The sequence below is a fragment of the Leuciscus leuciscus genome (genome assembly GCF_965113295.1).
Source record: "Leuciscus leuciscus genome assembly, chromosome: 4".
In the NCBI taxonomy this organism is placed as follows: Eukaryota; Metazoa; Chordata; class Actinopteri; order Cypriniformes; family Leuciscidae; genus Leuciscus; species Leuciscus leuciscus.
The window spans coordinates 40123241-40145074 of record NC_138728.1 but is presented as its reverse complement, the minus strand read 5'-3'; the positions used below and the strand labels follow the sequence as shown (position 1 = coordinate 40145074).

The 21834-nt window shown below is 37.1% G+C and overlaps 2 protein-coding genes across 10 annotated transcripts in view; both read right to left on the bottom strand.

The window, feature by feature from the left end:
- Positions 1 to 21834, bottom strand: part of LOC309497328 (NACHT, LRR and PYD domains-containing protein 3-like) — a 138772-nt gene that overhangs the window by 60105 nt on the left and 56833 nt on the right. For 8 of the 9 annotated variants that reach the window (XM_082167536.1, XM_082167537.1, XM_082167535.1 and 5 more), the window contains one exon: positions 19429 to 21733. The exons of the other annotated variant lie outside the window; for it this stretch is intronic. In XM_082167536.1, the coding sequence (XP_082023662.1) occupies positions 21192 to 21733 (542 nt within the window). In that variant the 3' untranslated portion in view covers positions 19429 to 21191. Of the gene's footprint in view, positions 1 to 19428; positions 21734 to 21834 lie in introns of those variants that run through there. 9 annotated transcript variants of the gene reach the window in all.
- LOC309497341 (uncharacterized protein) lies at positions 1659 to 16420 on the bottom strand. Its single transcript, XM_082167560.1, has 3 exons — positions 16153 to 16420; positions 15378 to 15521; positions 1659 to 3875 (listed from the first exon to the last, which is right to left on the bottom strand). The coding sequence occupies exons 2-3, from the start codon at positions 15460 to 15462 to the stop codon at positions 2059 to 2061; spliced, it is 1902 nt and encodes a 633-aa protein (XP_082023686.1). The 5' UTR covers positions 15463 to 15521; positions 16153 to 16420; the 3' UTR covers positions 1659 to 2058.

Genomic DNA, 21834 nt, shown 5'->3' with positions numbered 1-21834 from the left:
CTCAAGTAAATGCAATAATAAAACAAATACTATTTTGATTGGTAATGACGGTAAACGCCATTTCATTACACACGACACCGTCATTATTAAAAGGAGCGCTAGAGGGCGGTTAACTTTAAAACGTAAGTATAGGTCGTAATAAGCTGCTTGCACATACGACCTTGATGGTCGTTTTTTGTAGGAGGACAGTCTCTGTTAGAGGAGTAGCACTTGACTGGTTTAAAAGTTACCTACATGGTCGGAAACAATATGTGATGATTAATAACCATATATCTCAAATGAAAGAAATTAAATACGGGGTTCCCCAAGGTTCAATTTTAGGTCCATTACTATTCATCATATATATAAATGACTTTGTGAATTCCTCTCAAGTATTTCAAAAGGTGATGTTTGCAGACGACACCAATTTGTTTTTGTCACATAAAAATTCAAGTGACTTACAAATTATTTTAAATGAAGAACTACAAAAAATTGTTGTCTGGTTCAAGTGTAATAAATTATCTCTCAACATTAAAAAAACTAACTATATAGTGTTCCAATCAAATATAAGGGCATCAGCTACAAAACAGTTTTGCCTTAATGTAGATGATGAGGAGATACTACCAACCACTTCTACAAAGTTTTTGGGGGTTCACATTGACAAATGTCTAAACTTTAAATGTCACATTGATCACTTGATATTGAAGCTTTCAAAATATGTTGGTCTGTTCTTCAGAATACGGCACTATCTTACATTACCTGCTCTTCTTACCCTGTACAAAACTTTGTTTGAACCTCACATTAGTTATTGTAATGTAATTTGGTGTAATACCTACCCGAGTCACTTAAATAAATTAATAAGTCTACAAAAGAAGATAATACGAGCTATATCGTGGTCTTGGTATAACACTCCCACAAGACCCCTCTTTTACTTTATAATCTTAGTTTCTTGGATAGAAACTTTATAATCTATCCAAAACCAATCAACGAAATCTTGTCTAAACATTCATATTTGTCTGTAACGTATCGTTTTTTTATGATATATTAGCATATAAATTTTCATTTTCAGTTTAATACGTTGCTTATACTTACATTTTATTTTAACGTATTTCAGTCGATTTTTACTCATCTCAGTAGCCTATAGCAATATAGTTTGGCAAGCTGTTCTGTAAACAACAGCAGGCATCTGTGCAGTTCATTCATTCACACGCAGACTGCTTGAATTCATATTCATATTTGAACAGTCTTTTTGCGGTTTACAGACACTATTGCATATCGCGATTAGAACAAAGCACTTAAGAATAAAGAACTTACTATTCACATCCTCTGGATCTGTTGCTCCTCGAAACGAAACTAAACCAGCACTTCTGAGGTAAATTTCCCAGGATTATTCCTCACAGCCTCGCAAGACGACGTAAAGTACATTAATCTGATTAAACTTGGTGTGTTTTATCGAGTTGATGTGGGCGTTGACACGTTTGCATGTATTGCCTCAGATCATTTGCGTTTGAATAGCTCGCGCTCTCCGTGGGCGTGTTCAGATTAGCAGATAATGACCTATAATGAGCTGAATTGAGAACAACTGACATCTCTATCTTTTCATTCAGATTACATAAACTGAGAATATTAGTTTATGTAAATTACTTAATTTAAAAGAAGAGAATTAAAAAAGCAAAAAATACAACACTTTGTTTTTATTGTGAGTATACACACAAAAAATAGACACTTAACAGGATCGAATGATGTATAACACTTATGTAAGATCAAAATCAACAGAGTATTTTGAGTCTTTTGCATTGATAAGAAAAAAAGCGAGCTGATCACGCCGGCGTCATCGCCAACCCCAGGGGGTTAAGCAAAGAACACAAAATAACTCTGCCTGAGTATATCGGAAACACTTGTGAGAACCTCACGGTTTGCTTTGTTTCCGCAAGTCTTTCCACAGTGATGGAACATGAAAGTCTTTTTACACTATTTATTGATTTAGATGAGTTATTACATGAATCCTAAAATTATTCATGTCCGTAAAACTCATTCCACACTGAAGACATATAAAACCGTTCTCTCATACGTGAATACTCATGTGGTACCCAAGGGTTTCTTCATATCTGAAACTATTTCCACACTGACCACATTATACAGCTTCTCTCCAGTGTGAATGCTCATGTGCCTGTTAAGGCTTCCTTTTTGGTTGAAACTTTTTCCACATTGTTTGCAGGTGAAAGGCTTCTCTCCAGTGTGAATTCTTATGTGGTCCTCAAAGTGTCCTATTTGATTGAAACTCCTTCCACACTGAGGACAAGTGTAGGGTTTCTCTCCAGAGTGGATTCTCAAGTGATATTTAAAGTGTCCTTTCTGATTGAAACTCTTTCCACACTGAGGACAAGTGTAGGGTTTCTCTTCGGAGTGAATTCGCAAGTGGTCTTTAAATTGTCCTTTCTGAATGAAACTCCTTCCACACTGTTGGCAGGTGTAAGGTTTCTCTCCAGTGTGACTTTTCATGTGCCTGTTAAGGCTTCCTTTTAGAGTGAAACTTGTTCCACACTGTTGGCAGATGAAAAGGCTCGGTCCAGCGTGAATTCTCATGTGGGCATTAAGGTTTCCTTTTCGGTTGAAACCTTTTCCACACTGTTGGCATGTATAAGGTTGCTCTCCAGTGTGAATTATCATGTGGACTTCAAGGTTTCTGTGATCAGTGAAACTCTTTCCACACTGAGTACATGTGTAAGGCTTCTCTCTATTGTGAATTCTTATATGCCTGTTAAGGATTCCTTTTTGGTTGAAACTTTTTCCACATTGTTTGCAGGTGAAAGGCTTCTCTCCAGTGTGAATTCTTATGTGGTCCTCAAAGTGTCCTATTTGATTGAAACTCCTTCCACACTGAGGACAAGTGTAGGGTTTCTCTCCAGAGTGGATTCTCAAGTGATCTTTAAAGTGTCCTTTCTGATTGAAACTCTTTCCACACTGAGGACAAGTGTAGGGCTTCTCTCCGGAGTGAATTCTCAAGTGGTCTTTAAATTGTCCTTTCTGAATGAAACTCTTTCCACACTGTTGGCAGGTGTAAGGTTTCTCTCCAGTGTGAATTTTCATGTGCCTGTTAAGGCTTCCTTTTAGAGTGAAACTTATTCCACAATGTTGGCAGGTGAAAGGCTTCTCTCCAGTGTGAATTCTCATGTGGACTTCAAGATTTCCGTGTTCAGTGAAACTCTTTCCACACTGAGGACATGTGTAAGGCTTCTCTCTATTGTGAATTCTTATATGTCTGTTAAGGATTCCTTTTTGGTTGAAACTTTTTTCACATTGCTGGCAGGTGAAAGGCTTCTCTCCGGTGTGAATTCTTATGTGGTCTTTAAAGTGTCCTTTCTGTTTGAAACTCTTTCCACACTGAAGACACATGTATGGCTTCTCAGTGTGAATTTTCATGTGCCTGTAAAAGCTTTCTTTTTGAGTGAAACTTATTCCACACTGTTGGCAAGTGAAAAGGCTCAGTCCAGTGTGAAATCTCATGTGGACTTTAAGGTTTTCTTTTCGGGTGAAACTTTTGCCACACTGAGGGCATCTGTAAGGCTTCTCTTCATTGTAAACACTCATGTGCCTGTTAAGGCTTCCTTTTTGACTGAATCTGTTTCCAAACTCTTTGCAGGTTAAAGGTTTCTCTCCAGTGTGAATTCTCATATGGGCTTTAAGGTTTCCTTTTCTATTGAAACACTTTCCACACTGTTGGCAGATGAAATTAATTCTAGTCCCGGGTTTTTGAGCCATTTTTCGAGAGGTCTTTTCAGTTTGTGAGCACCTAAAAGTTTTTTCTCCAGTAATGAAATTATGATGATTGTTATATTGATCTTTCCCTTCCATTTCATTCAGTACTTCAGTCTCCTCTTTTATTGCCATCAGGTCTAAGGCAAAGAAAGAGAGAAAAAAAAGTTAACTCGAGTTTAATGGCACAAAGCGACAGACATCCAAACATTTATACATGTAAAGTATCAAAACCAACTGCAAGAGAGAGAGCACAGCAGAACAAAACAAGTGAAAAACAAAACAATGATGTTAATAACCAACACGTGTAACAATTCAATGTTTAAATATCAGGAATAAATATTTAATGTTTAATTCTAAATTTTTAATGTTTAATATTGTTTCTTTTTCAGAGAAACTTAAAGAATTTCAGTCGGAATATAAGCCCCATCATTGCACAGAAACTGCATGTTGAATTTACAAATGACCTGCTTTTGCCATCCAATTGTGTATCAAAGTAACATAATAACAAATGTCTTTGCAGAATAAGTTTTATTTATATAGTGCCTTTCCGTAGCTCAAGGTCGCTTTACATTGTACATTACAATACATTTACACACATTACAATCACATAAGGACACATATAGTCACATTATCCAAAATCCATGTTAAATGTTTTTAGCTGAGTCTTGAATGTAGCCACAGATGAGATATTACAAAGTGTAAGGGGTAGTAAATTCGATAATTTAGGTAGCCTGGCAAGCCAGACCTACATCAAGATGTTTGGTCTGGCAACTCACCATAGACACGGCTCAGTCCGAGGGGCAGGATAAACGTCTGTCTTTCAAATTCCCTCTGCACGCAATAGGATAGCGCTTCAACCAGCCAGAGCGTTTTCCCAACAGCGGAGCTAATGTTCTGGCCGGCAAAACTACGAACACATCTTCCTTTTTTAAGAATGACTTAAGTGCCGTTCTTTACTCTTTTCTCAAAGAAAAACTCCTGAGTCCTCCAGAGTCGCGGCCAAAGCCGTTTCGAAAGACTGTTCTCCAGCAGCAGCGGCCATTCTTTATTTTCAAGTAGCAGGGAACCGTCGCAACTCTGTCGTCATTATGTTAAGCCCGCCCCGCCTACTCTATACACAACGTGATTGGCCTGACCCAATTTAGGTTTTTCCAGCTCGAAAGTCAATGGAGAGTTGCTAGACTACCCTGGCTGCAAAACAATTTTTGCTGCCGCTAGGGTGCGTCTAGATTTCTAGGCTATAATTTAGGATCATTACCACTAAATGACCTTCCACCTACAGTAGACAGCCGGAAACGAGGGATGGACAATAAACCAAGTTCAGCTGATCTAAGGGACCGGGCAGGGCGGTAAGAGTAAAGTAGATCAGACAGATATGGAGGTGCAAGACCGTTTAATGCCTTAAACATTAGAAGTAGTACCTTAAAGTGAATACGTGATGCCACGGGTAGCCAGTGAAGGTCATGGAGCAGAGGAGTAATGTGAGCAGACCGCCTGGTGTAGGCGAGAACACTTGTTGCTGAGTTTTGAACATACTCTAATCTTGCAATAAGTTTTTTGGGCAGACCAATAAATGGAACATTGCAATAATCCAGACGTGATGTGATTAATGCATGAATTTCAGCATCAGCTAAAGTGAGAGAAGATCGAAGACGTGCAATATTATGAAGATGGAAAAAAGAGTTTTTAACAAGAGAAGAAATATGAGAGCCAAAAGATAGAGTTGAGTCGATTAAGACACCAAGGTTACAAATAGATGACGAAGGGTTAACATGAACTTGCTTGTCCACGCTTTATGTCCCTGATACATGCAGTGAGTGAGTCAGGCGGGGATGGTCTATCGGAGCTGGTGGTAAGATAAATTTGAATGTTATCAGCATAGCAATGAAATTGAAGTCCATGCCTGCGTATGATGTCACCAAGTGGATATATACAGTATATTGGCCTGTAATTGTCCATGTTTAGATGGTTAACAATTTTTTTAAGAATTGGGGTCACTGCAGCCATTTTTAATTCTGCTGGGACAATGGCGTAAGCCAAACCAGTTTATCATGTGTGTTATGAAGGATGCAGCCTTGAGGACACACATCTTAAGCAAAACAGTAGGTGTAGGATCAAGCCGGCAGGATGTGGAATTAGACTTCACAATTAGATCACTTATGGCAGCAGGAGTAGTCAGAGTAAAATCAGAGTGAGAGTTTGTTGAGTGAGCTGAATCAGATAACATCAAATGAACATTTGAGTCACTTGTATGAGTAGTGTCTTTGGTGATGGATTCAGTGATTGATTTCAACTTGTCTGAAAATAATTGGGAAAAGCTATTCACAAGCACCCCAGAGCCCGAAATAACATGTTGTGGTGGATTAGTGAGTTTGTTAACCATAGCAAAGAGTGATTTGGGCCTGCACGTGGAATTCCTAATGGTAGAGTATAAATAAGAGGATCTTGCATCGTTAAGGGCTGTACAATAGTTGAGCAAATGTTCTTTAAAAGCCAGAGAGCGCACAATGAGTCCAGTTTTCCTGTGTAGTCTTTCTAAGCGGCGACCCTCAGTTTTCATCGTTCGTATTTCAGGAGTGAACCAGGGTGAGGCACGAGTAGATGGAACCAGTCTAGTTTTAACAGGAGAATGCCTCTCAAGTATTTCAGAAAAATCATTATTGTAAATACAGATTTCTGACAGTTAGATTGTAAACATTCTGACAAGGTAGAAGCCCTTATTGAAACAGAGAAAGAAGACGGATTCACAGAATTTATTTTACGATAGGTGAGCATTTTCTTCAGTGGTGATAAAGATATTGGAAACTAAAACTGAAGTTTATGAGAATGTGATCTGAGAAGGCAAAATCAGAGCCACCAACAAGAATATTAGGCCTATCCACAACTTTCATGCGAGTTTTAATGGGCGTCGCCATGACACTCGATACTTCCTGTTGACGGTATCTCAGTTCCGGTTTAGCCTAACGCTTAATGAAGCTAGCACACAAGCACACAAGGGATACTCGCGTCGCGATCATATACTGTCTATGGTCGCGATACAAACGGGTGAAACTGATTACTGACAAGTAGTAATGCTGACAGATTAAGCAATGGCTCCTTGTGGCTCAACGTGTACCGTTGTCGGGTGCACAAACAACACGCGAAAACTGAAGGATTTATGAATGGGACCTGTTTCCAACATAAACAGACCCTCTACGCAGAAAGAGTGTTTCTTGTACTTAAAAATATATATACAGTTGTACCCGAAGTTTTTTTCTAAGTGGTATGTTTATTGTTTTCAATAATTTGAAAATTTATTCGAGAATTAACTTGAATGTGCAGCAGTTTGTACAAATAGAGAGTATGTAGGCCTACTATAGGCTATTTGTTGTAGCCATTAAATAAGAGCATTTAGTTTCATATTTGTTCAAATATTATAATGTAATTTTTTACATTATGTTGATTATGAAAAGTGAACACCATGATAGGATGCATCGGGAGACATAGAGTGGGTCAGACATGATTAAACTTAATTTTCTTCATTAAGTTTTGTTTTGTAGAAAACCTTTCTTTAAAGTGAATTTCGTTTTGTATAAATTGTATCTTAATTTTAATAAATTTTTCATTAACCAATTGCCTGGATTAAGCAGCAAATATAGCAGACAATATAAATCATGACATGGAGGCGCCAGCGGGCGGCATTGCACGTTAACGGGAGCGCATCTCATCGTAAATTAACCGGAGCTCAGACATGAGAAATATAGCCTATCTAAAGAAAGCTTTAAATGCCTTTAAATGAAACAATTCAAAATGAAAAGAAATAGGCTACTTTCTGATTATGTAATCCAAGATGTGCATTTCTCTCTTGGCTGTAGGCGCGTTCACTACGGAGATGGCGATTGTCAACTTCATCTTTGCAGCCGACACTGACAGAAAACACTAGTTTATTAATAAAAATCAATGCACGCGTGTCACCGGATTTACAAATGCACATCTTGCTTGTTGCACGTACACTCGGCACGCATATTATGTCGAAATAACAAGATATTGTGTTGAAATAACATTATTAATAATAATAAATCTTTAATAATATTTGATTGAATGCTGAATGTTGTTTATTCAATTTAATAAAATGAATACTTTAATTGTGATCATTAAAATAATTGAATATTAAATATTCATTGGCCAATTTTTGCTCATTTATTAAAAGTATTTATATATAATACATCTAGTACCCCCTCAGCACGTTAAAAAATGATCTGGCGTCGCCCCTGGTTATAACGGCCCATGTATTAAAAATGGTTGGGTCTAAATCGGGCTCGGGCTCATAATTACAATTAATGTGTCGGGCCGGCCCGGGCCCGAACACAATGGGCTCAGGCAGGGTCGGGCTTGATTTTTGGGCCTGATCTAAGCTCTACCCAAGCAAGTTGTTTGGGCTTGTTGAGGCTCTCTGATAGCAGTATCTTCAGGCTAACGTAAACCAGAAGTTCGCTACCGGCTTGTTCTACGTTGCCATAGCGATCACGGGAAAGGTCAGAGTTCGGGAAAGTTGTGGGGGGGGGGGGGCACGTCTATTTGTGACGTGCTGTCTTTGCATTTAAACATTGCACATTTTAAACAGGACACGCATTAACTGAATAAATGTTAGCCAATACAAACATATTTATAGAAAACAGCTGACAATGTATAGACAGGAGTCCAATAATAGCATAACGAATCACTTATTCTAAAAATAATATAAAGTAACGTTATAAGTTCCGAATCCGACATATAATGAGGGCTGTGTTAACAGTAAACGTCCGTCATTTAACGAATTTTAAAAGCAGGGATGGATAATACAAAATGCTTTTTGACAGAAAAAAAAAAAACAAGCAAGAACAAAATTAAAATTTAGCCCGTCAATTTAAATTTTACAATGATCTTCTCTCTCTGTGTGCGCGCGCGCGTCCGTGTTTGTGAGAGAGCTCGTGCAGAACTGATACAACGGTACTTTTTAATCCATAAGTAACTAACGCGCTAGTTTTCATACAAAATAAATATGTAACATAATTAGGTAGGCTACTTTAGATATAATTAACACAATAACGTAACACATACGTTTCTCAACACTGAGAATGAATGAATAAATAAACGCCTGTTTCTCCAGACTCGCGCTTCTCAGTAGGCTAATCCACAAATCACAGCACTTTCATAATCACTAAGCCATAGCGATTTCAAGATTTATAGTTCAGCATTACTTGAGCATTTTATTATTTGCATGACTGAATGATGTCTTCCTCTTTTCTGAGTGACCATGAATAACTTAACGGAGTATTTTAAGATAATCCATGCGATCTGTGTGATCATCGAATCCATAAGATTAAGTTAACTCAACAATCAACTTTACACATCGACCCCAGGCCGTTTACCTTCAGGAGTCAGAAGTACCGTACTGTACTGTCTCTTTTTAATGCTAGGCCTACGCATCTGTCAATCATTCCCGCTTGCTATTTGGGGAATGAACCCAGTGCTATGATTGGTCGAACTTTTCTTCTTTTGCTGTAGCTTGATTTGAGGACAGCGCGTGCACAGAGGCGTCACCAGGTTTTTGCGTAGTTTAGAGTGACAAATCGTATCAGCGTACTTTGAAGTCAAAATGCGTATCCGCTACGCAAAATGCGTACAGGTTGGCAGGTCTGCAGATGTACTTATGAGATCCAGTATATTCAATTCAATTCACGTTTATTTGTATAATGCTTTTCACAATACACATCATTTCAAAGCAGCTTTAAAGAAAGTGCATGAGTCCATATTACAATTTAGAGTACAATTTGATAACAGTGTTCTGTTATCAGAGCTAACGGTCCAAGTATTTCAGAAATGCACATATAAAGTCATAGTTAGCTAAAAATTGATTAATTTAAAGAATGTAATTTAATGCAGATACAATAAGCTCATTGAAGTAATGAATACTTGTTTGATAAATGATTATGACATGAAAATATAGCATTGGTGCATGTTGACCCCTATATATGACCCCTGGAGTGAGTAGCAAAAGCTACATGTTGAGTTAAGTTGAAACAGTCCAGCACAGACATCAATTCTTTGCATTGTGCAGTTTTTTCATGTATATTAAAATCACCAAGCAAAATAACATATGAATGCAAATTGCCTGTTGATAGTGTGCAGTTATTTGTTATAATTGTCTATGAGGCCCCAAATTCTTGCAGGTGGTATAGCTGTCCATTTGCCTTGGCAAAATACCTCCAGGTAATGCAAAGTCTTTGGTCGTCTTGCATTACCGCACGTTAGATCTCCCTGGAGTGGCTAGATGATACTACGGTTAGGAGACTGTGATGGCCACTCCAGAACCTTCACCTTTTTCGGCTGTAACCACTGGAGGGTCAACTTTGCCTTGTGTTGAGGTCATTGTTGTGCTAAAGTCCAAGGGCGTCCCATGCGCAGCGTTTGTGCAGAAGAATGCAAATTGTCTTGCAGTATTTTCTGATAACATGCCACATTCATCTTGCTATCAATTTTCACAAGATTCCCCAGGCCTTTAAAGCATTTTTTCCACAATTTGCAGCACTGAATTTTTCATTCTTTACTCTAAATGACTCAGAGAAACTTCATTATATGCTCGGAAAGGATGAGCTGCAAAATACCTTACACACCATACCAGGTTGTCAGTCCATTGTATTTGCTTTTATTGTTTTATTTTATTTTATATTGTATTATTATTTATAATTAATATTAGGATAGACAGAGATATTATCTTCTGTTATAATTATTATTATTATTGCTATTATAATTACCTATTATCCGACTGCGCGAGACTGGTCTTTTGTGTGCATGTGCTTGTCAAATAATGTCAAACATTTTGATAAAGATTATGACATCTTTGACAAAAAAACAAAAAAACAAGTGAGTGTGTGCGTCTGTGAGTGAGAGTTTGTGAGTGTGAGTTTGTGCGTGTGTGAGTGAGAGTTTGTGAGTGTGTGCTTCTGTGAGTGAGAGTTTGTGAGTGTGTGCGTCTGTGAGTGTACTGTAGAGAACAAGTTCTGATGTTCAAACAAATCCTGTTAAGTTTTCTGATTTGTATTTTTCTTAATTTTTTATAAATTATTTATTGTTCTGACAGCTCAAATATATATATATATTTGTGCACTTTATTTTTTAAAAAGCCTATATATTTGGCAGTGTATGTTTTTTTGTGTTTTGTTCATGGAGCAACCTGTTTGTGCACTTTGCACTGTCAGTTCTGTTTTTGAATAAAGGGTTGGAAATTAATGTGTTTTTTTTATCCGATTCATCGATTAATCTAAAAAGTAATCGACATATAAACCGATTATTAAAATAATCGTTAGTTGCAGCCCTAGAAGAGTCGCTCGTCTCCTATCTAGAACTCGTAGACAGCTTGCAGTGGAGAGGAGTGAAGAGAACACTCGGCTCCAAAGCAAAAAACATAATGCGAGATTGCCGCGTTGCTTCCTTTATACCCACGCGGTGAGGCGGAGTTGCGCTATGCAATTTCTGCAGACCCATGGAATTGTTTTGCCATTGGCTCGTTTTGTAAGAACTCGAAGGTGATAGGCTTCTAAGCGAAACCTCCATTCGTCAGTCACTGACGTAACTCGGAGTGACTGAACGAAAGGGAACTGCATTTGAGTGTGTTGAAAGTTATAATGTTATTCTATGCGTTAGTTTGTTGGCTACATGAGACTAGCAGTAAGCTAGATCACCATTAGAATAACATACTGATCATATTCTTACATTTCATAATGTTGAGCTATATAACATTGATTTGTTTTACATTTGCTCACCTGCCTAATAAAGTACATGCAAGAGCGGCATCTCTGTCAAGTCCAAGTTAGTCGCAGACGTTGAGCTCTCGGTATCTCGAAAACGCCACGTTTAGTATGTTGTTAAAAGGAAATGTGAAGTAGTTTAAAGGGGTGGTTGAGTATGATTTCACATTTCTAACTTTAGTTAGTGTGTAATGTTGCTGTTGGAGCATAAACAACATCTGCAAAGTTACAACGCTCAAAGTTCAAAGTAAAGAGAGATATTTGCTTTTAAAGAAATAATTTGTTAAGGACTACAACAAACGGCTGGTTGGGACACCACCACATTCCTCACGGGTTAGTGACATCACTAACCCTGAAATTTACATAAACCCCGCCCCGAGAACACACAGTCAAGCACATTTGTGAGTCAGCTCAAACTGCAGCATTTGTCTTTTAACATGCAATAGAAAGTCACTCTGTGTGCATCTCACAACAGTTCCTTTACGAGTTATTTATAGATTATCATGACAGAATATGCTAATTGAAGATAATTAACGCCACATCAGCAACATAAATTCATCAACTAACCATTCAGAGACGTCCTGTTGCATTCTACGTGTTGTCACTTCTTCTTGCGTCTCTCCATCTTTGTCTGACTCAGTTTAAACATAAAAGGCAGAACAGTTTCTGTCATTTTAGGCTATGTTTACACGGAAACGATCTGAAGAGAAAACGCAAAAGTGGCGTTGCGTTATCACTTTTTATTCTGCGTTTAGACGAGCATTATGGGGGGGAAATCTGCGTGCATATGGTGACGCAAAAGTGTGTGAAATTCGATGTAGTATGCACTCCAGGCAACTAGGTGGCAATGTGAAGCACTGCCACACAACAACACCAAATCCGCACGCCTGCATACAACCTTCCTTCTACTACAGACTTTTGCGATTTTACCCTTTAGACGGGAACGCGACGGTGGAGCGTTTTTTAAGATTCCACTCTGGATGGTGGTTTCACTTTTTCGCGTTTTTAAGCCCCAAAAACACCGTCGCCGTCTAAACAAAAGGCACATCTGATAAAATATTTCTACGTTTTCACCCGCGAGCGTTCTCATGTAAACAGGGCCTTAGTGTGTGTCTGCGTGAGGTAATCGGAGCTGCTAACACACGAGCTCTTGAAACCCCACCCTCTGTGTCGGGAGCAGCAGCTAATTTGCATTTAAAGGGCCAGACACAAAACGGTGCGTTTTTGCTCACCCTCAAAAAGTGACAACTTTAACATGCTATATAAAAATATCTGTGGGGTATTCTGAGCTAAAACTTCACACACACACTCTGGGGACATCAGAGATTTATGAAAACTTGTGAAAAGGGCATTATACCATCCCTTTAAAAATAAGATAGTGTAACTTTACTCACTCAAACATATCACACAATAACCACTAGGGGTGCACGATTCAGAAAATTTCACGATTCGATACCGATTTTTAGTCTCAAGATTCGATTCAAAATCGATTTTCGATTCAAAAACGATTCTCGATTCAAAAAACGATTCACAGTATGTAAGTAGACATACAATTTAAAAGAAAATAAATAACAAATTAAATGAAGTTTGATATTACTTTGTCTTCATAAAAACTTTTGCAACTAAACAGTGCAAAGTGCCAAGCTTTGGCCAGCTTTCGAATACATTTAATTCAAGTTTAAATTAAAACTTAAATACTTTTTTTTTTTTTTTTTACATTTAGCTTTAAAGTGCTGTAGTCAGATTAAACAAACAATACTGCTAAATGTAGTTTAAGGAGTAGGTTATTGACGGCAAAATAGGCTACAGAATATTTCGTTCTGTATTGACAGGTGCAATTTTTGAAAATCGATTAAAAAAAAATACAATAAGCCTACATTATATCTGCATTTATGTCAAAACCTAGACTTTCAAACATCAAAATGTCATTTATTAATATGAATATTCGTGTCAAAATGACATATAAACTTTCTATTTTGCCTGGAAACGCTTCCAACACGCTTGCGTGTCGCGAGAAAAATAGGCGTCGGTTCTATTTCTGGCATGCACACGTTTTCCGCACGACTCGGGCCACACCTGAGACGCGCGTGTCACGCAGGCTGTGTGCAAGCTCTAACCTGTTAACATGGGAGCCGAAATAAAAACAGACACGCCACAAAGCCAGCCAGCCAGCCTTCCTTCTGCTCCGCTTCGCTTCTGCTGCACTTCTTCTTTTGGCTATGACAAGAGTGTGCAGGCGTAAGTGTGAATTCGATGCAGCGCCATCTATGGGAATGGCAAGCTAAACTCATTTCAGGACAATACCAAAAAATTTATATTTAAAAAAAAAAAAACAAGAATCGATTTTTGGAATTCTATGAATCGATTTTGAATCGGTAACGTTTGAATCGCGATTCATATGTGAATCGATTTTTTTGCCCACCCCTAATAACCACACAATAACAATTCTAGCTTCCAGCCAAGCGGTCATACGCAGTTTACTTACGTCTAATGCAAAACTTGTGATGTCAGAAGTAGCGTAGTGCATAATGAATAGCGTAAATATCAGCAGTACGTCGCATTACTCACATAAATTGAGCTATAGACTTAAGTAGAATCCGTATGTTCGTTCAGCCAGAAGATAGGCCTAGTTATTTTACTTTATAAAGTTTTAAATATTAATATTTTTCTTACACGAACTCATCGTTTTGCTTCAGATGGCCTTTATTAACCCCGGAGCTGTGTGGAGTTCATTTATGATGGATAGATGCACGTTTTTTAGCTTCAATCTGTTCAATCCACTGCCATTATAAAGCTTGGTAGAGCCAGGACATTTTTTTATATAACTACGATTGTATTCGTCTGAAAGAAGAAAGTCAAATACACCTAGGGTGGCTTGAGAGTGAGTAAATCATGGGCTAAGTTTCAAAGTTAAGTTTACATTTTAAACTTTAATAAGGAGCTCATTAGTGACTGTCAGTGAGCACTGTCAGTATGCCTTGTACCTGCTGTACCATTTAAATGTCTCCTGTGTGGCCCTAGTGAGGTGGCCTTTAAGATGTCTTTTATCTGTTCGCTTCTGTTCCTGTTACGTTTTCCGCAATAAATCCGCAACAAGCTAAACTATTTCAAATTGTAAATCATGCCAAAGTACTCTGGGACACGAAAGTACAACCTAAAGGGATCCTTGGAGGACTTTTAAACATTCAGAAGGTTTGTGTTTCTACGTCTGAGCAAATCGATCAAGTGTTAATGAATTCAAAATGTTGATTATTTGTGTCTCTCTGAAACAAGTTTATCTCCAACAACTCGAGTCAAGAGTCATTATTGCACAAAGCTACAGCACTTATAGATGTGATGAGATTATGGTAATGGTGATGGTGTTATGATCTATGTTAATGAGGGGATACTCGTGTACTAGTGTGTTGGAATAACGGTTGCCCTATCTCCTGAAATGTCTTTTTTCTGTGAAAACCACCATCTGCTAAAGAGGAGCTTTTATGATCATCTTACTAATGCCCTTAAAATAATCTGAGATTTTAATGTTAATTTGTTAGGAAAAAGTAGAAAGAAATCAATGTGACTGTTAAACTTCAGTTGACCCAAGTGATAAAACATGAAACACATTATTGACTTTGGATTATTTTAAACAATCATACTCCTTTTAACTCTTTCCCTGCCAGTTATCGGTCAGCGCCAGCATTTTTTATAATTTGCACAAAAATGTAATGGCCCCCGGAATATTTAGTTATATAAGTGCTTTATGTCAAATAAAAGCGCTTTAATCACGATACTCCTTTGACATTCTTCAAAAATATCATTCAGTTCTGTAGAGCTGGACATTTTAATCTGGATCAAATGACTGAGTTCAGCTTTGAGAATGAAACCAACCTGTTTGTTCCTCAGGATCTTCTTGTTTCACACTGAAGGTTTCTTCAATCTTCACGTCTTCAATCTCCTCTTTAATAAACGCCATCTTTAAAATAGTGTGTCACGTGTATCTCAGTCGCTTCACAAGTTTTTCCTATGTTTGTCCTGTTTAAGATGAGAATTAACAGAAAGAAAATTAAACTAGAGCTGACTGGGTGCGTCTCAGTTCAGTAGTTCAGTTCACTGGTAAGAGAGTCAGAATGGAATTAAATAATAATAATACATAAAGTTCACATTTATGATTTATATTTCGTATTCAATTATTTGCACATCACACTTAATAGATTACACTTTCATGAAAACATTTGCAGTTGGTTTGTAAAAGTTGTCATTACACACTAATAGTGTTTGTTCTCGTTCATTTACACTGTTTGAGCAGCTGGTGACGTGCGTGCGATGATTCAAATCACTGAATCATTTTACGAATCAATTGATTCAACTGACTCGAGGTTTAAAAAAACTCATTTTCTCTCATTACGTCTTTCCAGTACATTAATTCGTGTTTACCAAAAACTGATTCACGTTATGGAGAGCGAAATGAGACGCACCTTTTCTGTTACTCGTGAGTGGATGCGATTTAGCTGCTACTCCCAAAAATAACGCACTTTGTTGTTAAATAAAGCATTGCAATGTTTCTTTCAAGAATGGTTAATTTATTACATAGCTTATGAAAACGATTGAATTCAATTAACGGTTTGCATTGATTTAAACACTTTAAATGCATAAAAACACAAACCTTTAGGCAGCCGAATCACAACAGAAGCAGGAGCGCGGCTCAGCCTGATGACGTCACACCACCAGACCAAAATAAAAGTCCTGTTTACACACTGCTGCTGTTTTTCTTTTGCAACCAAGAAAATATTAAGAACTGGCAATGAAAAAGAGTATGAGATTCTGTCTAATAGGTAAAACTGTAATGATAATTTTAGGGTGCAGAAACTATTTATACCAGGTATTACAGTATTAAAATGCAAATAGCTATAAATGTTGTTAACAAGTTAAAAATACATGTTAAATCAGTGTATGACTTAATAAAGAAAAGTTAATATTATGTTTCATTGTGGGATTGGCAATATGACCAAAATCATACTTCAAGATAAGACATTTTAACAATAACACCAGGTTTGTAAATCAGTTCTGTTCAGGAGGAGCTGTATTTAAAGTAAACTGGATTATATTAGAATAATTGATCACGTGTTTACAGGGGCAATGCCAGATCATTTTTAGGCTTGTTCGACTTGAACCGGCGCTGCACTGACTGATCAGTTTATGACATTTTTATTTTTTAATTTAACCTTTATTTAACCAGGTGAGCACATTGAGAACACTTTCTCATTTACAATGGCGACCTAGCCAAGATAAAAGCATTAAGGTACAAAAACACATAAAGTTACACATATGTGTAACACATATATACACATAATAAATGTAAAGGTCTAATAAGGAGGTACTGTTGTCAGGTACAAAGTGGCTATGCTTAGAACAATATGAAAGGTGGCAAATGGCAAAATAGCAAGTGACCATTGCTGGATGGGGAATATGCATAAACATCAAAACAAAACAAAAACAGAGACAGCCATGATAGATTCATTAGAATGTACAAATAAATGTATTAATGGCCAAAGTATGAATCAGGTTAGCATGTGCAATGGTCAGTTAATAGATCAGTGAATAGATTCGCTAATAGTAATTTGAAGGTGGATAACGGGACAATGGATTCAAGCTTCAGAGATTTTTGAATCTTTGACATCAAAGTACCGCGAGGGCAATTCAAAAGCATAAGGAGTACTTACTTTCTAATCACTCTCGCGGTACTTTGATGTCATTCACCAAGCCTTTTAACTCAGGGGCTGAGGGACATATATATAATTACGCAGCTCCCCCTGTCAAGGATCTAGCACCCCCTCAGCCCCTGAGTTAAAAGGCTTGGTGAATGACATCAAAGTACCGCGAGAGTGATTAGAAAGTAAGTACTCCTTATGCTTTTGAATTTCGCATCACTTAGAGCACCTTTAACTAGCAGATATCACCATGAAACTTTCCCAGTTGATTACCTACATTAAGATAAGAAAAAAAGGTCTTACAAGTTTTCTGTAATTTAATGTTTAAATATTTAATTAATTAAATATGCGCTAATTTGCATTTATATAAAAAAAAAACGAAATCTGAGTATTGGATAAAGCCAGGTTAAAAAATAGTTTTTCATTGTGTTCACATATTAGATGGAAAAAAATTACAGAGGGATTTATGGATATCTACTTTTGTTATCCTGTAAATCAGAATATACTGTCAATAGCCTTAAAAAAACGATTGGTTGCTGATAAAAAGGAAATTACCATATTTGGATCCGACAGCATTGTACAGGAGAGAGAGAGAGCTTTCCAGCGGTGCATGTGATGACAGGGAGCAGACCGCGATCGTGGAGCAGCATGTTGATTAAGAACGCCAACTTTTGTTGAATTTATGAGAAATCTACAGACGCAAACAGACAAAGTGTAGTAAAATAAAGACCTAAATGTGTATTTCGGACTTTTTTTCACCACAAGTCTGAAAGAAGACATGTTATTGAAGACAAATATCCCAAAATCTCAAAATTGACCAGTAAAAAAAAAAAAAACTATGTTTTTGCCTGCTGTGTCTTGCCTTAAATTGAATAAGCACTGCATTCAGCATTCAATCAAATACTCTTAAAAATGTATTATTATTAATAATGCTACTTCAACATAATATCTTGTAATTTCGACATAATATGTATGCGTGCAACAAGCAAGATGTGCATTTGTAAATCCGGTGACACGCGTGCATTGATTTTTATAAATAAACTAGTGTTTTCTGTGTCAGTGTCGGCTGCAAAGATGAAGTTGACGATAGGCATCTCCGTAGTGAACGCACCTATAGAGAGAAAATGCACATCATGGATTACATAATCAGAGAGTAGCATATTTCTTTTCGTTTTGAATTTGATTAGTTTAAAGACATTTCATAGATATATTTCTCATGTCTGTGAAGCATACACTGAGTTTCGGTTAATTTATGATGAGATGCTCCAGTTCAAGTGCAATGCAATCGCGCCCCCATGTCATGATTATATTGTCTGCTTCTTATTTATTAAATCCAGGCAATTGGTTGATGAAAAATGGATTAAGATTAAAATTAAGATACAATTTATACAAAATGAAATTCACTTTAAAGAAAGGTTTTCTACAAAACAAAACTTAATGAAGTGGTCAAAATCATGTCTGACCCACTCCATGTCTCTCGATATATTGTGCATCCTATCTTACTCGTGCTGTTCACTTTTCATAATCAACACAGATGAAAAAAAAAAAAAAAAAACATGATAATATTTTAACAAATATGAAACTAAATACGTTTATTTAATGGCTACAACACGTATAATTGTATAACGGATAATTGTGCGTGCATTTATTAATCATTATGATACTAAAATCATAATAAAGTAGGCTATACTATGTACAAAAAAATCAGATGAGCCCAGAATATGAACGCAACACGTTTAATTACACATTAAGCAATTTCCTCCCATAGAAAACCATTAGAAGAACGCTTAATGCAGATTAGAATGTCCCCTTATTATGTCGAAATAACGTGATTTTATGTTGAAACAACGAGATATTATGTCGAAATAACTAGATATTATGTCAAAATAACGAGATATTATGTTGAAATAACGAGATATTATGTCGAAATAACGAGATATTATGTCGAAATAAGATTTTATGTTGTAATAACGACAAAATATCTCAAAATAACAAGATATGTTTTCTTCTTCTTTTTTCTTCACCATGTGGTTCAGGGCTTCCATAAAATACAGCCTGGAAATAATTGCTTCCAGAAATTATTTTTGGGGGTGCCCATCGGGCTGCTTTGGTCTTTCTTGGGGGTGAAGCACCTGCTAGCCCCTCCCTAGCGCCGCCCATGTGTGTTTACAGTATGATCAGATGATTTGGGTTTATATATTTCACATTTATCAATTTTACAACAAATAACATGTTATATAGAATGATACATTTTATTGAAAGGTAATTTTGTGACACTACAATAAGAACTGAATGACTGATTTCCATCAACACAAATAAAGTTTCAGAAAAGCACAGATACACTCCGTCACTCATCGTGACTCACAAACACACACTGATTTTTCTGTCTATATGAGGATTCATTACACACATTTATTCTGACATGTAATTTAACTGACAGAAGTTCAGCTGTAATATTACAGTTTTTTTTCCAATTGCTCACACACTAAAACGACATGCACAGCACAATTATTTAAACTGACACACAGAGAGCAAAACCTCTTCTCAAGTTTCCAAAAGTCTGAACACATTTTCGGCTATGCAATTCAAAATGGCACTTTTTAAATGCACTGAACACGGTTCTCTGCAACAATCTGACATAAAGTCACATGTTTGCCATTTCAAAACACTGCCACTCAAAATGACACTACATGAGCTAATTGGCCAATACATGTGCATGTGCCACCTGGCCAAACACCTCAATGGTTCATTGTTAACACTTCAATCTGTTTTTTTTTTTTTGTGAGCATGTTTCTTTTCAGTCCAATGTAAATATATCTGCTGTGCACATGTTGCACTGACTTGTTTGGTGAAAAATAAAAATGTTTCAACAGCATGTGTGTGTATCTGCAAATATTTCTGCGCATGTGAACAATCTGAAGAATTTTCTACAATTTGAACTATTTTAGTATTATGGCAAAGCATACTAAAGATGAGAGTGCTTTTCATTATGCCCAACAGTGTGTAGTTTGTTAGACAAAAATCTGGTAATATGAATGAAGTGTGTGCCATTTTGTGCAAAAATTTTTATTTTGATAATGCTATATGTAGTTTTGGTTGCAGTGCTTCATTTTGCAGGATATATTAGGTATTTTGCAGTTTGGGTGTGTGGTTTTGTGAATTGTGTTAAGTATTTCGCAGCCTACTTTACAAAATTGTGTGTTAGCAATTGGAAAAAAACTGTAATGTAATGAAGAGAAAATAAGAGACTCTATAAGTGCGTTCCATTCGACAGGGTCGTTCACTGCTCCCTACTCCCTGAGCACGGTATATCAGTTGAAGTGGACTTCGCTGACAATAACCACTCATTTGGGACGCCCTGCAAACGTCATCAAAGAAAGTCAACGACGGGGTCGCGCAGAAACATAAATAGTTTTAGGCCTACATTAATATTTTTATTTAATTTACTATCACATTAAAAAAAATCTATACACTATACAATAAAAAAAAAACATTAAGTACTATAAATCAAATGAAAAACGTTTGTTTATTATACACTTAATTGACTATTGCTGCTATTACTTGACTATTAACAGAAATGAAGCTCTGCTGTAACTGTCATGCAATATGAAAATAAACTTTTATTTGTTTTTAATCAATGGTCATATAATTGAATAGCGCCTTCTCCCCGCACACAGCTGTATAGTAAACAATCCTGAGGTAAATAAAGTAAAGTAAAGAAAAACAAATAGTTATTTATGACCATTCTGACTGGTTGTGACGTGGTGCACAATGACAGTTGGGTGATCATCGCTCTCCACTTCCTGTGAAGTGATGTATCGATGTTCCCTTATTCCCTAGTGCCCTTCGAACTGAACATGTTCGCTCCCTTCGGATTGGAATCTCACTTAAGATGGCGGAATACTCTGTGAAGTCAACTTCGCTGTCCACTTACGGTCGAATGGAACGCACCTTCTAACACCTCACTGTTGCTGATTTATAATGTTCTGATTCATCAACACAGTTTCAATGATGTTGCAGTTTTATAAACCCCAAACCCAGGATAGAGCGGCTGAGTGAATGTGGTCTGGACTGTGTGTATGAGGCTCATTGTGTCAGAGACGCTGTAGAAGGCCAGAATTCCTGCACTATGATCCACATACACTCCTATTCTCCACACTCCTGTTCTCCTGCTGATGGACTTTACTGGGAATTCAGTCTCTTTCTTATTGTGTATGAATGAGTATCTGGAGGAAGAGCAGAACAAACTCCAGGACTGATCATTAGCTCCAAACAAACACTCATGACCCCATCCCTTCCTGCTGATATTCTTATATGACACTGATATTAACACATATTCACCACTCCACTCAATCTCCCAGTAGCAGCGTCCACACACACTCTCTCTACACAACACCTGAGGATAATTATCAAATCTGTCTGGATGATTAGAATACCACTGAAACTCTGCGTCAGTGAGTTTAATCACTCTGTTCCTCTCAGACAGACAGAGAAGTTTATTCACTGTGTTCAGATCCAGAGTGAACTGATGGGAATCTGATGGAGAGAAAACACATCAGGGGTTTATTATAGAAACTTTCTATCTTAAGTGTTAAATTCAGATCTGACCAGTTGATTTTTCACAAATTCATATTACA